Source organism: Geospiza fortis, unplaced genomic scaffold (genome assembly GCF_000277835.1).
Source record: "Geospiza fortis unplaced genomic scaffold, GeoFor_1.0 scaffold66, whole genome shotgun sequence".
NCBI lineage: Eukaryota > Metazoa > Chordata > Aves > Passeriformes > Thraupidae > Geospiza > Geospiza fortis.
Window position 1 is genome coordinate 9,223,282 of NW_005054312.1, and position 12,200 is coordinate 9,235,481.

At 42.4% G+C, this 12,200-nt stretch overlaps 1 protein-coding gene across 6 annotated transcripts in view; it reads left to right on the top strand.

Annotated features, from left to right (window-relative positions):
- Positions 1-12,200, top strand: part of TSPAN4 (tetraspanin 4) — a 398,612-nt gene that overhangs the window by 210,091 nt on the left and 176,321 nt on the right. For 3 of the 6 annotated variants that reach the window (XM_031055730.1, XM_031055729.1, XM_031055727.1), the window contains one exon: positions 730-809. In XM_031055730.1, coding sequence (XP_030911590.1) covers positions 747-809 — 63 coding nt within the window. In that variant the 5' untranslated portion in view covers positions 730-746. Of the gene's footprint in view, positions 1-40; positions 150-243; positions 810-12,200 lie in introns of those variants that run through there. The other 3 variants (XM_031055726.1, XM_005419509.2, XM_031055728.1) reach the window with 2 other exon arrangements.

Below are 12,200 nucleotides of genomic sequence, written 5' to 3' on the forward strand. Positions count from 1 at the left end.
GCCTTTCGGATAATCCCTGCCCCTGCCTGCCGCGGGTCCCGGGCAGCGGCACTCTCTTGTCTGTGTGTGGCATGCGGAGCCGGGGTTTTGTATGGCATTTGCGAGCCGAGCGAGGTCACGATTCCTTTTTTTAAAATTCTTTGCTCTGGGTACAGTATATCTCTGTCTGATTTTTCCTTCCCTGGTAGCGGGGTGGGCCGGGAGGGACGATCGTGACAGTGACGGGAATGTTTACTTGTGCAGAAGTCTTTCTGATGTGGAAGCACGCTGCTCCCTAACTTCTGGCTAAGCAGACTTCAGTTTACCAACTTTGCTACTGCACAGTACGCGTAACTCCTTGGCAGGATGGTAGAAGAAAGAACAGCTGGTGCAAAGCAATAGGGGATTCCTAGCGAGGAGGAGGAGGAAGGAAGGAAGATCATCAACCTTTCACCGACGGCTGTCAGAGCAGCAGGAACGGGACAGCCGAAGCCACCATGCGCAGGTCCAGCACCGATGAGTCCACCTATCACAGGAGCCCTTCCCTGGACAGCAAGGATTACAGTTTCCCAAATGGCGCCTTCCGTCGATACAGCAGCATGTATGGTGGCCAGTTTGGGGCTGCCAGCAACTCTTTTTTTGGATTTCATACCAACCCTGGCCCGAAGGCCACCAAGGCTAAGTACACGACCCCCAAGGGAAACAAGTACGTTGTCTTTTACCTGGATCTCTCATTTATTTTTCTCCTAGAACTGAAGAGGTGCAGCATGGCTCACAACTGCCTGCAGTGTATCAAGTACCTAATGTTTGTTTTCAACCTTCTCTTCTGGGTAAGTACACGTTTGGAACCGTGAAACGGTTTTTGTGTCTGTTTACTGAGATGGAAGGTGAACTTGTTGCTGCTTTGAAACTTAGGAGTTGAACAAAGTCGTGTCTAGGCTACTGCTTTTGTGGCCTCATTGATTTGTGTAGGTAACCTGTTGAGGGTTTTCTTCATCCTCTCATTTCCTGGCCTCCAGTTGCATTTCAAAGCTGTGGTAGAAGATAAAAGAGCGTGTTTAGAGAGGTCAGTTGCATGAATGCCTTCATCACTTTGTTCCAATGAGAGGTGTATACTTTTTTGTGCCCTGATCTTTCATTCTTATATGTTTGCCTCAAAAGTTATGCATAGTCCTAGAGAAATCACTGAGACCATTCATGGTTGTGAGGTTAAGCACATGCTTACATCTGTTGCTTTATTGCAGATGGCATGATGTACATTTGGTACATCAGCACATCAAAGCCTGTATCAGGAATCTCTAGGTAATCATTCTCTGTTGCTGTCAGTGCTGGGTCCTGGCATTGCCATTCCCTGTTGAAGATGTGGGTGGAGAGGGACCAGAGTGCTCCTCTCTGCTTCTGGTGCTGCTGCTCTGTGCCAGGAGCTTATCAAATCACTGTGAGGCACACGTGTGTCATCATCTTTTTAATAAATTAAGTGGCTGAGCACTTCACTCCCTTGTAATGGAGTGTAGGCTGTAGCTGAGACTAAAGAAGCGAGTGGGGGGGACCCACGTCGCAAATGTTGTCAGTCCTGTGAAAAAGGGAGTAGCATGTTTGCTAGGGCAGGACAGGATTTCTAGTTCAGTTTCTTGTCCAGAATCACGCGTGGGAAGGTCTGTTACACGATCCTCAGGAGGTGCCTTTAGAGGGCTTGTTCCTCCCAAGTGGCTTATTAACATGCTGAGGGAAATGAGGAGTATTGTGAGGTGACACCCCTCCTGTCCTGGCACTTAAGGAGGGGCTGTGTGTTTGCAGCTGGATGTTACTGGGCCCTGTTACTGATTGTCTGTGCTCTCCTGACTTGTTGGAGGTGCTCGGAGGGCTGTGAGATGGAGAGAGCTGTTCTGTAGTGTGCGCTGCTGTACAGCTGTTCAAAGCCAGGCATGCTGCAGTGCATCAGAAAACACAAAGTGCAGGCAACTCCTGCTGACCTGAGCCATACCAAGTCAGGATGTGACAAGCTAGTGCAAGTTCCCTGAATTGGCACAGCACTAACCGGAGCTGTGAAACACAAGGAGGTTGTTCTCTTTGCATCCTAGGTGAGTTGGTAGAAAGAGTGCTGTTAAGGCTGCATTCTGTCTTTCAAGGCTAATTCTGGTTGCTTCTGCTTCCCTAAAAATCATCTAATATTTATTGCAGCTTACTCCAGAGCTTTCTGAAAAAGACAAACACTATATTTCTTGCTTTTTTAAGTTTTGTGCCACTACTGGCTGTCCCTGGTCTTGATTATAGATAGCACTGACAGTTAGTTGAAGTGTGAGCTAGAGAAAAGAAGTAGGGTGCTGGCATTAATAGCTCTTTTCAGGACTATGCACAGCACTGCCTCAAAGGATACAGGTATTCTGATTTCTCTTGCAATATTAATCTTCCACTGAAACATATCCATGTGGTGAGAAGAGGTACTGCTGCAAGTAATGGGTGTGTATTTACAAAGGCAAGGTTGCACATAATGATATATCTTTGGCATGCTTTTCAGTAGAAACGCCTTAATATTTTGGGAGAGAAAGAGATGTTTCTGACTCCCTCCTAAAACCATCAGAGCTGCTCTGAGCTATACTTGGAGGCAGAGAAAAGGCAGGGGTCCCAAAAAGAGAATGCCTGTGTGGCCTCTGGGCTCTAGGTGAACTGAAGCATGCGAGCAGGGCAGTGGGTGGCGTCACATACTGACTGCAGCACGATCTCTGGTTTGTTTCCTTTTCACATGCTACCTGCACAGCAGGAGTGATGGAGATCATCATGTCCAAATGAGGTTTGCACAGCATGGAGTTGTAATAGATGCAGCTCTTCACCTTCTCACAGCAAAGAAAGTAACTGAAAAGAGATGATTTTAAAAGGTACTGGCTAGCCTCTCCTTAGTAAAAGGAGAAAAAAATTTTCCATTTCTAGTGATCAGAAATCTTAGAATGATTACAGGTTGATGATGCTGTTGTTTTGTTTTTCATGTTGTTTTTAGTTATCTATCATGTTTTACTTTGTGAAATTAAAGGAAAGCATCTCTGCAAGAAGATGGAATTTCTTTTTGCATACATGCTCAAGGAAGTTTTGCTGGCCCCAACTTTCCTCTCCACCCTTCTCTAGGTAGCTGGTTAGTAACAGGCAATAGTTCAGGTAAGAAGAAGAATTTATTTCTCATGTATTGAGAGCAGTCATTGCATTAAATGAATTAAATGCCTATTATAGCCTGTTCCTGCTCTTGATTCTGTTTTGAGAAAATGCTTTGATTTCTGTCAGAAATCATATTTTCATCTTCTTCTTCCTGTTCCTATTCATTAACTCCAGTACATTTTGTGCATCCCTACAGCCTATTTCCCACTACTTTCAGCTGTCTTTTCCACAATGTGGAAGAAAACAGTCCTCAGCCCTGTGCAACTCCAGTGGGATTTGTGCTGCCTTTCTGAGGAAAAGATCCTTTCCTTACAATACTGGTGAATTTATAGGTAGCAAATTCTCTGAGACCTTGATTTTAAATGTTCTTGGCAGGCTTTGTTGGATTAGGTGCCGTGCTCATGCTGTAAAATTTTTAAAAGCTGTCATATAACTGAAAACAGAGCAAATTTCTCCTCCCCTTTCTGATGGTTAAAGGGAGCACCAAGCTCCTTCACAAGTGTCAGAGGCTGAAGTACCTTGTCAGTGTTGATGCTGAATCAGTCCATTGGTACAGCAGACTAGCAGCTATTATTGTAGAGAAAAGAATTGGATACTCCTAAAATAGCTCATTTCTCCGTGAGGAGCCCTGTGCAAATTGCTGTTGGTGCATTTGCAGCTACTCTGGGGTATTAAGGTCCTGAAGCACGGGCAAAACAATATTAGAGAGCAGCACTGCTTCTCTAATGGGAATTTCCATTGGAGGCCATTCCCTGGAACAGTGCCAGGTGCAGATGAGCCATCATTGTATCACTGCACTCGCTGGTTTGTAAGCTCCCAAAATAACTTTTGTCACCTGATACAGAATACTTGCCTGGCTTCATTCATTTTTATTGACTTAGATTTTCATTTGTTGAATTGCTGAACCCTTGAGACTGAAGATCACCTCAGATGACTGCAGAGCAGAATATTTTTATTTCATAATGAAATATTTTTATTTCTCTGTGACATACCCAGGGAAGAACATTTGTTTTCCACATTCTCCTCCAGACATCCAGCATTTCTTCGCAGTCAGTAAAACAAACTCTTCTCTTCCTGTGCTTTTAATCCAAGGCTCTGGTGCCTTCTCTCTTTTTTTTTTTTTTTTTTTTGGGGGTGTGTGTGTGTGTGTGAAAAAGATGGGATATATCCTAAAGGCTGAGAGAGTTCTGTAGAAAGAAAAGCATCATTCCCTTAATCTCCTTGACTTATGCAGCATCCCTACTTGTTTCAACTTCTAGCTCCCAAACCTTCGAGACTCAAAAAAGGAAATTTGCTAACTGTAGTTCTGTTGCCAGTGGCTTGTGCTTTCCTTAGATCCTGTGCTAGGGAAAACCACCTAGAGAGGTAGCAGTTTGCCCTTCAATTAACTGAATAGCTATAGCTGACTCTTCAGGTAATGCTTTAACCAATAGAGAAATTCAACAGCAAAATGCTATTGTCAGAAATCTAGTTATAAAGAAGAGACGGCGACAAAAAGAAAGGAGGCAGAGAAGTTTATTATTCATCAAATTTACCATTGGTTATTCCTGTGCATGTGTCTCCCTTCCATTGGTAAAACATACTACATTTTTATGCACTACAAAGCAGCCAAAGCTCTCAAAAAGTTTTGTGAAATCTCTAATTTCATTGGGTAAGCTCCCAGTGATACGGGGAATAGTCTCTGCTCTCTTGAAAACTTGGGAGTTGCCATCTGCTGGACACACTGTGGCTGAAATGAGCATCTGGAGCTCTGCTTTCCACCTTCCTGGATGAAGAGGTGAGGCAAGGCACTTTGCTTTCTTTTGTCATTTGGTCCATGTTAAAATTCCCAACTGATACAGCCTTGGAATTGTGAGACACAAAGTGCAAATCTGAATTGTAAGGAAACACAGACCCAAGGAAGTGGCAGGTAGCATTAGTGAATGCACCTGGATCTATGTGGGAAAAACCCCAAGAACCAGTTTAATCTGATTCAAAGGTGCAGCTCTGGGTCTCTTCCTCTGTCTTTGTTGCTGCCAATAGTTTGTGGACCACAGTTTGAGAAGCTCTGCACCAATGAGTACTCCTGGCCTGGTGCACTGATGATACTGCCAACATTACTCACATTTAATTAGAAGGAGAGGAAGTAATGAAAATGAGAAATCCCTCATTACTGGCATCATTTTACTTCCTTGCACTCCAGCAGCACAGGTTGTCTTGTAAGAACTATGCAAAATGTTTATAATATGTGGAAGACTGACTGCACAGGACAGCTGGAGAAGGGAACAGCTTGGTCTGAAAATGCACCATGGGGTACTGGATTGTGTTCAAGTGATCCTGGCCAAATTTGGCCAGAGGGTAAAGCTAGAGGGGTGTCTCTTCATTTCACTGTGCCTTGTTGGGAGACCATCTGACATTAGTAGCTTGAGAAGAGCTGTTGGCTGGAAGGTGGAGAATTCTGTAAGAGAAGCAGCTGATTTCATTGAAGTGGATTCATTTTCCTTCATCTGCATCCTCCATCAGTCAGCTGAATGAGATTGATGGTTAAAACAGCCAGAAGCTCTACAGTGGCTGAGGACAGCAATCATTTTGTGGTTATACTTGGCTGCAGTCTTAAGTTAGTGGAAAAAAAATTACCAATAGAGCAGTAAGCCATTTTGAAAGCAGGTCCCCCATTTCATCATCATTATATGCAGATGTTCTTCTCTGATGGGCAAGGGCTGCAGCTCATCCCGTGGGGCTGAGCTTACCAGTTGCATCTGCTGAGTGCCCTTCTGCGCACCTCAGTCACATCCCCACCAGCCAGGCACTGCTGTGAGAAGAAAGCTTGATTAGAAGTAAGTCAGGCTGTGTGTTTTCAAATGTGTGAATGTCACATTTGCTTCTGTGCAATTAAAACATGGGAAGTTTACCCCAGAAATTAATTTTCTCTAGCTGCCTCTGAGTTTCTGATTCTCCTTTGTTACTTGCCCCTTCCAGAAACTGCTCAGTCTGATTGACATCCTTCTGAGGGTTCTCTGAGGATGTATTTTTGAGGAGCATTGCCTTTAATGAAAGGAGAATCATTTGATGTGGGAATTACAGACTTTAAAAAATGGCATTTCCATGAGAAGCAGAACTATTGAGGGCCGATCTCAAGCGTGAGAGAGAGAGCATTGTATTACCTGATGTCTGATTTATATGGGCACCAATTAGAGCTTTTTCCAGAGTGGCACCATTCATGCTGTCCCTCTGCTGTGTGGGTCCTGATGTCTAATAGGGACCAAGGATCATGCTGGAGTCATATCTCCTGGTGAAGGCATTGCTGAGGGCTACATTTGCTATTTAAATGCATACCTTCTGAAAACTTTTAGGGAGTTAATGACTTTAGAAGAATGCATATTTGTTAGATCAAGCTAACAGTGGGAAATGGGCTCATGAGTTATTCATGGGATACTCAGCCAACACTGTTCTTTTTCATAATCTTCTTTTCCTTAGGAATCCAGGTTCAGAAGGCTGTTAATAGAGGAAAAAACTTAATTTAAAATTGACCATATAATAGATACCATTTTCAAATTGCTTACTGCTTCTGTGGCTGAAGACAAGAGCAGTTTCATAGCATTAGGTATGTTTGCTATCACATTGATAAGCAGTGAGTAGGCCCCACAGGATATGGCCATGTTGCAGGAGTGGACAAACTGGCCTCTTTAAAGCAATGAGGCGAAAGGCTGCAGATATCATTCCCTCTTCTGGACAATGACAGCTACTAAATCTGTTGCAGCCAATACTTTGACCTCTGCAGAGAAAGAAAAAAGACAGGTGAGGTAATTTTTGTCATTATTCCTCTTCCTTTTTTTCTTGGCTTGAAGACTTTTGAAGGCTAGCCAGTTCTTTCTTACACAGGATTTCTCATCACTGGGGCTATGATCAAATAACTGCTACAACATATGCTGTCACTTCATAGTTCATTCTGCCCATGTGTTACATCCCTTTCACCCCATTTGGGTCTTTATTTTAGAAGAAAAATCCCCATACTTTTTGGCCAGGGTATTGTTTGCAACTCTGTAACCACAGAGCATACAGGAGGATGAAATACCAATCTCATTTTGTCTCCAGACACTATTTTTAAATCATTATAGCTGTTATTACTACAGTGTGATTTATTTACTTAGAATGTAACTTTTGGCTAAGGTTGCAAATCTGTACAAGTTTGAATAATATACAGTATCTATATAAAATGTATAAAGACACTTGTTTCTGTTATTTTTAGTGTAAACTGAGCACCGCGGGGTCAGAAATGAAATGTGGTGTTGGGTGGAATGAATTCTGCATATTCATGAAGATTGGAGACAGTAAATTGTGTTCTTAGTACTGTCCTGTAATTGTTTCTCTGGGAAATGTTAAGCCATCATGAGATGCAACAGAAGTAAATGAAATTGAAATTGCAGCCTGTAATTAGACTGTCATACTGAAACACATCTTAGGTCTGTCTTCAGTATTAAAACCTCTTCTCCAAAAAACCCTTCCTGCCTGTGTCAAGTGTGAATGCCTGCAGAGCCCTATAATATGTTTCAACTGAGGTTTGTTCTAAAGATGAACATTGAACATTTGAAATAGTGGTTTGAATGAGGCACAAGGTTTGATATAAAATGACAAAGGACCAGACTGACTTGGTCTTTTAAGTTTTTATACACAGACCTTCAAAATTTTTGGACGTTTGGGTTTTTTGGGTTGGTTGTTTGGTTGTGGTTTTTTTTCCCCTGCTTGCTTTTCCAGATTGCTCATGTAGCCCTTTTTACTCTTTCCTTGGCCATAGCAACTTTATTTGTTCTCAGGTACTTTAAATAGAGTGCAGCTGCAGCAGGTATTGATCTGTGTCATCTTAATGTTGGAGTCTTTCTGGTCTGTATGGTTTTGAGTGAGTCTCACACAATCACAAACAGACACACAGTTAAACACTAGGTAGCAGCCAGCAGCTGCTGTGGCAGAATTAGACAATGGCTTCAACTTATTTTAGACTTTCTCCTTCCTTCTTCAATTGCCAGTTGTTTTATCCTTGGTGTCTTACACAACATTTAGAGGGGAAAGCACAGAGAAAATGTTATATTCTCAGTGAATGCATTCATTCACTACTCTATGAGCACTAAGGCTAAGTTCCTCTGTGCTGCTGCACTTGGAAAGGCTCAATGGCTTCCTCCATAGGAGGCAGTTCTGGGCCTCAGAAGTTCTAAGAGACTTTTCCCCTGCCGTGCTGTGCTCTCCCATTAGTGGTACTTGCAATTTCCAGTCTTGTCACAGGTCCTGGGACATGCTAGAAGTCACCTGTAGTAGTGGCAAGGCTGCACATCTCCTAGGCAAGCACCATACATGAGTGTGTTTGGTTTTGTTGAACATTGGATTCTTCCCTAGGTTATCTTGCTATAGAGCATTTCTGTGACATTGCTGACATTCTCTACTCCCTCAGTATTCACCACTGGCTGTTTTAAGGTGTATACTGGGGAAGATGGACTTATAGCTCTTCTGTAGAACATAAAACAGAGCTCCAGTTTGTTGAGAATTGCTGAAGCATTCAAATAATTTCTTGGTTTTCTTTCAGTAACAATTTTTTCATATCCTCTTTTCCCCAGTAGAAGCCAGAACTTTAAATGTGGTTATTTGTGGCCAGTTTATTACATTGCTTTTGTCCTAAAGTCCCCCTACAAATTAAACTTCAGTTGTATGCTTTCCATCACATTGCTCCTGACAAGTTTGTAAATGTTTGTAAATAGACTGCCTTCATATTGGCCAGCTGAACATTTGTACTCTTGTTTTGTAAGTCACATTCATCCAAGGTTGTAGGACAAATTGGTTATTTATGTCTCAATAAATCTTTTCACTAATTCATCTGTAGCAGCCTGGGAAGGAGCTGAGGGTGACATATTCAATAACATTTTCTTGAACAAAATAACTGGAACTCTGGATATTAATTGAGTTCCACTGCCACTTGCAGTCTGTTATAAGTTCCAATCATTGAAGGCCAGAGTTTTAACACATCTACCATCTGCTTTGTACTTATTAATGCAGAATACATTAATAGTTTTACAATGACTTTGTAAACTAAAATAAAGGAGTGGTCAATATGTCCTATATACATTTGCTGCCACTACAAAAAAATACACTGAAGCATCTTTAGCATGAAAAAGCAGACATTATTTCATTGTTTATTCACGGGTCATTTCAGGACCTCCTACCACAAGACATCTTCAGTTTTGCAGTGAATTAGTACTTTCCTGGTGTTTGCAAGCCCCAGAGTGTATAGTAATAAAAGTCTGGTGTGAAAAAGGAGAGACCCTGTGAGCTTTATGGCTCCTCTTTCAATGCAAAGAAAACCAATTTGAGTGTGCATGAGTCCATTAATCTCAACCATATGTATTATAACCAGTAAGAGCTCGTTTTCAGGTTTTCATGGCTCCCTGTCCTTTGTCAGTGATGGGATTCAGTTTGTACCATGGAGAATGAGTTGCCTGTGTCTTGTGCTGCTTTGGTGCCCCTGCCCTCCCTGGCAGATGTGCTGAGGGATCTCCACAAGCCTCTTGGTTGGGGTGTTAGAGCTCCGTGTCACGGCTGGAGCATGCAGCTCCATTGCTTCTCTTCAGTCAGGCTTTTCCTGGTGCTCCTTACTGGGTAAAGCTGAACCTAGAGGCAAACTTGAGCACAGTGGTTTTGGCAGCCAAACTGGGGAGTGTCTTTAACATTTCCAGCTAAACTCTTTCCTCCCTTTTCCATGTCAGCACTGTTGCATTCTGAAAAGCTGTAATAATATGGCAGCAAACAATACATGTTTCAGGGGATCATAGGGCAGATAAAATTCCTGCTCCAGTGCCACAGGGAGATCTCAGATTCAACTCAGAGGCAAAGAAGCAGTGTAGTAAATTAGGATCTATTTATATGAATAAGCATCACTGAAACCCTGTGTGTAATTTATGATTACTTCCATTTTTATTATTTGGGTAAATTTGCAGGACCTGAAACATTTTTACCATATTCTCACCAGTTTGTCTCCTTGATTATGCTCTTGTGTATTAATTACAACACTTATCCCTTCTCTCACTCCAATTTCCCTTTGTAAGTATGTTTTAGGTAGATAATTCTTGGAGAAACATCAACTAACAGTCACTGAGAAAAACATCCTGTACCTAAGGAGAGCATGTGTCTCTACTTATGGTGTTGGTTACATTTTAATCCTGAAAAAACATGGACTGGACAGTCCCATGGTGTTTTCTGCTGCTGACACTAAAGGGATGTTTCAGTACTCCAGTAAAGTACTCAGTAGGGTTTCAGGATTAAGGCTCTGGTCTTTCATCAAACACAGGTTTTGTTTTCCTTTGATTTCTTAGCTACTGGTACCTTTCTCTTAAGTTCTACTTGCTCTACCCAGAAGTTATTATTTTCAGGCTGGAGCTTAGAAATGTTCTTTGTCACTGCAGTTGAAATTTCTAGAACAATATCCAACCTGTTCAGTTCCTAGCTTAGTATTTTTAGCACAAGCTGCCGACAGTTACATGTTGGCTTTGCTGCCATGGCAGTGTGGATTTCCCTGTGCATGTATTGGGAGCGCTCCCTTTGCAGCCAAATCCATTTTAGTAACTTCCTAATTCTGATGTGAAATTATGAAAACAGCAGAAGGCCCTTCATTATAGATCTTACTCCACCTAGCTGGAGGAGTATATATGTCTGTCTGTATGTAGTACTTTGTTGTCCCCTGGGCTTGGCACTTGTACCCTATTTTCCATGGGCTCCAAATATAACTGGCCAACTAAGAAGTACAAAATTCTCTGGCACATTCTTCTTCAGCTGTTTGTACTTTTTCATGTCACTCTATTGCTTTCTGAAAGAATATGATTTTAACTCCAAGAGACTTTTACAACTTCTGCACACATTGCCACTTTTAAAATTTCCTACAGGGTTTAGCTTTGATCCAAGCTTCATTTGTATTATGAAATTGTTTGTGACACTGCAAGCACACCATGACATTGCTCTGTTCATGGCATGCTTTTGTCCAGGAAACATTCAAGTGATGATATTGCAGCTCCTTGGCATAGACATAAAATGAAAAGTTACTGAGCATAAGAAAGAAAATGCAAGTTGAAAGCAATAAGGGGTGTCATACTGTAAACCATTTGCTGCAGCATGTGCATTTGTCCTCATCATGTGGCTGAGCAGCTGCATGAATGCTCCATATTGCTGGTGAGATCTGAGCCAGACCTTCATGCTTCAGAGTCACATTTGATGCCATCAGTACCTGTCTTTGCATTGCTTGCCTTTGCTTATTGTTTGTGGGTTAATCCTCTTTGTGCATCATCTCATTTTGTCATAACTGGCAATGCTTTGTTAATTTTTTTATTTCAGCCACGTTTTGAGCTTTTGGGATCTTTCCCCTTCTTTTATTATGGCTATAAAAGTGCAAGGGTTCTGTGGTCACACAGTGTCAGTGGGCTGGGAGATCTGTAGGATTCACATAGTCTTGGCATGTGCTTTGCTGTCTGCTGGTATAACAGGAGCTGTTAGCTTGCACAGCAAGTTACAGGCTCAAGTTCCCAGTATGCCCAGTAAAACAGCCATCTTTTTCTCATCACAGACATCATTAGCAGTATGGACTGTTTCAGTTGCTCAATAGAGTTGTCAGATCTTCCCCTGGTTTACCAAACAGGTCCATTTTCCCCGAGTATCAGTCCAGTTTAACTTGTGTTCTGGCTGTGTGTTGGGTTTCTCACAGATGCAGTGCTGCACACAATAGTTTTAGTTGAATTTTTGGTTTTGTCTCTGCAGCTTCACCTGCTTTGTTATGTTTCTGAATTAGGCTCTTGCCCCTATTGCCAAATGCTTTATCCTTTCTTTCTAAGCAGTATTTGTAAAGTGGGGGAGCTGCAGGGGCACAGCTGGTTTCCCTACGGTTGTGCTGTGTTAATTAGCTCCAAACCTTTAAGCCTCAGCTACCCATGGACTCTGCTGCAAAGTTTATGTGGCTTGTGCTGCCGAAGACAAGCAGGCAGTGCCAGAGGGCTCAGATGGTGCTGCAGAGCACACGGAGCTGTCCAGCCTGGAGCTCCTGAACCCCGGTGCTGTGCGGTTCCTCC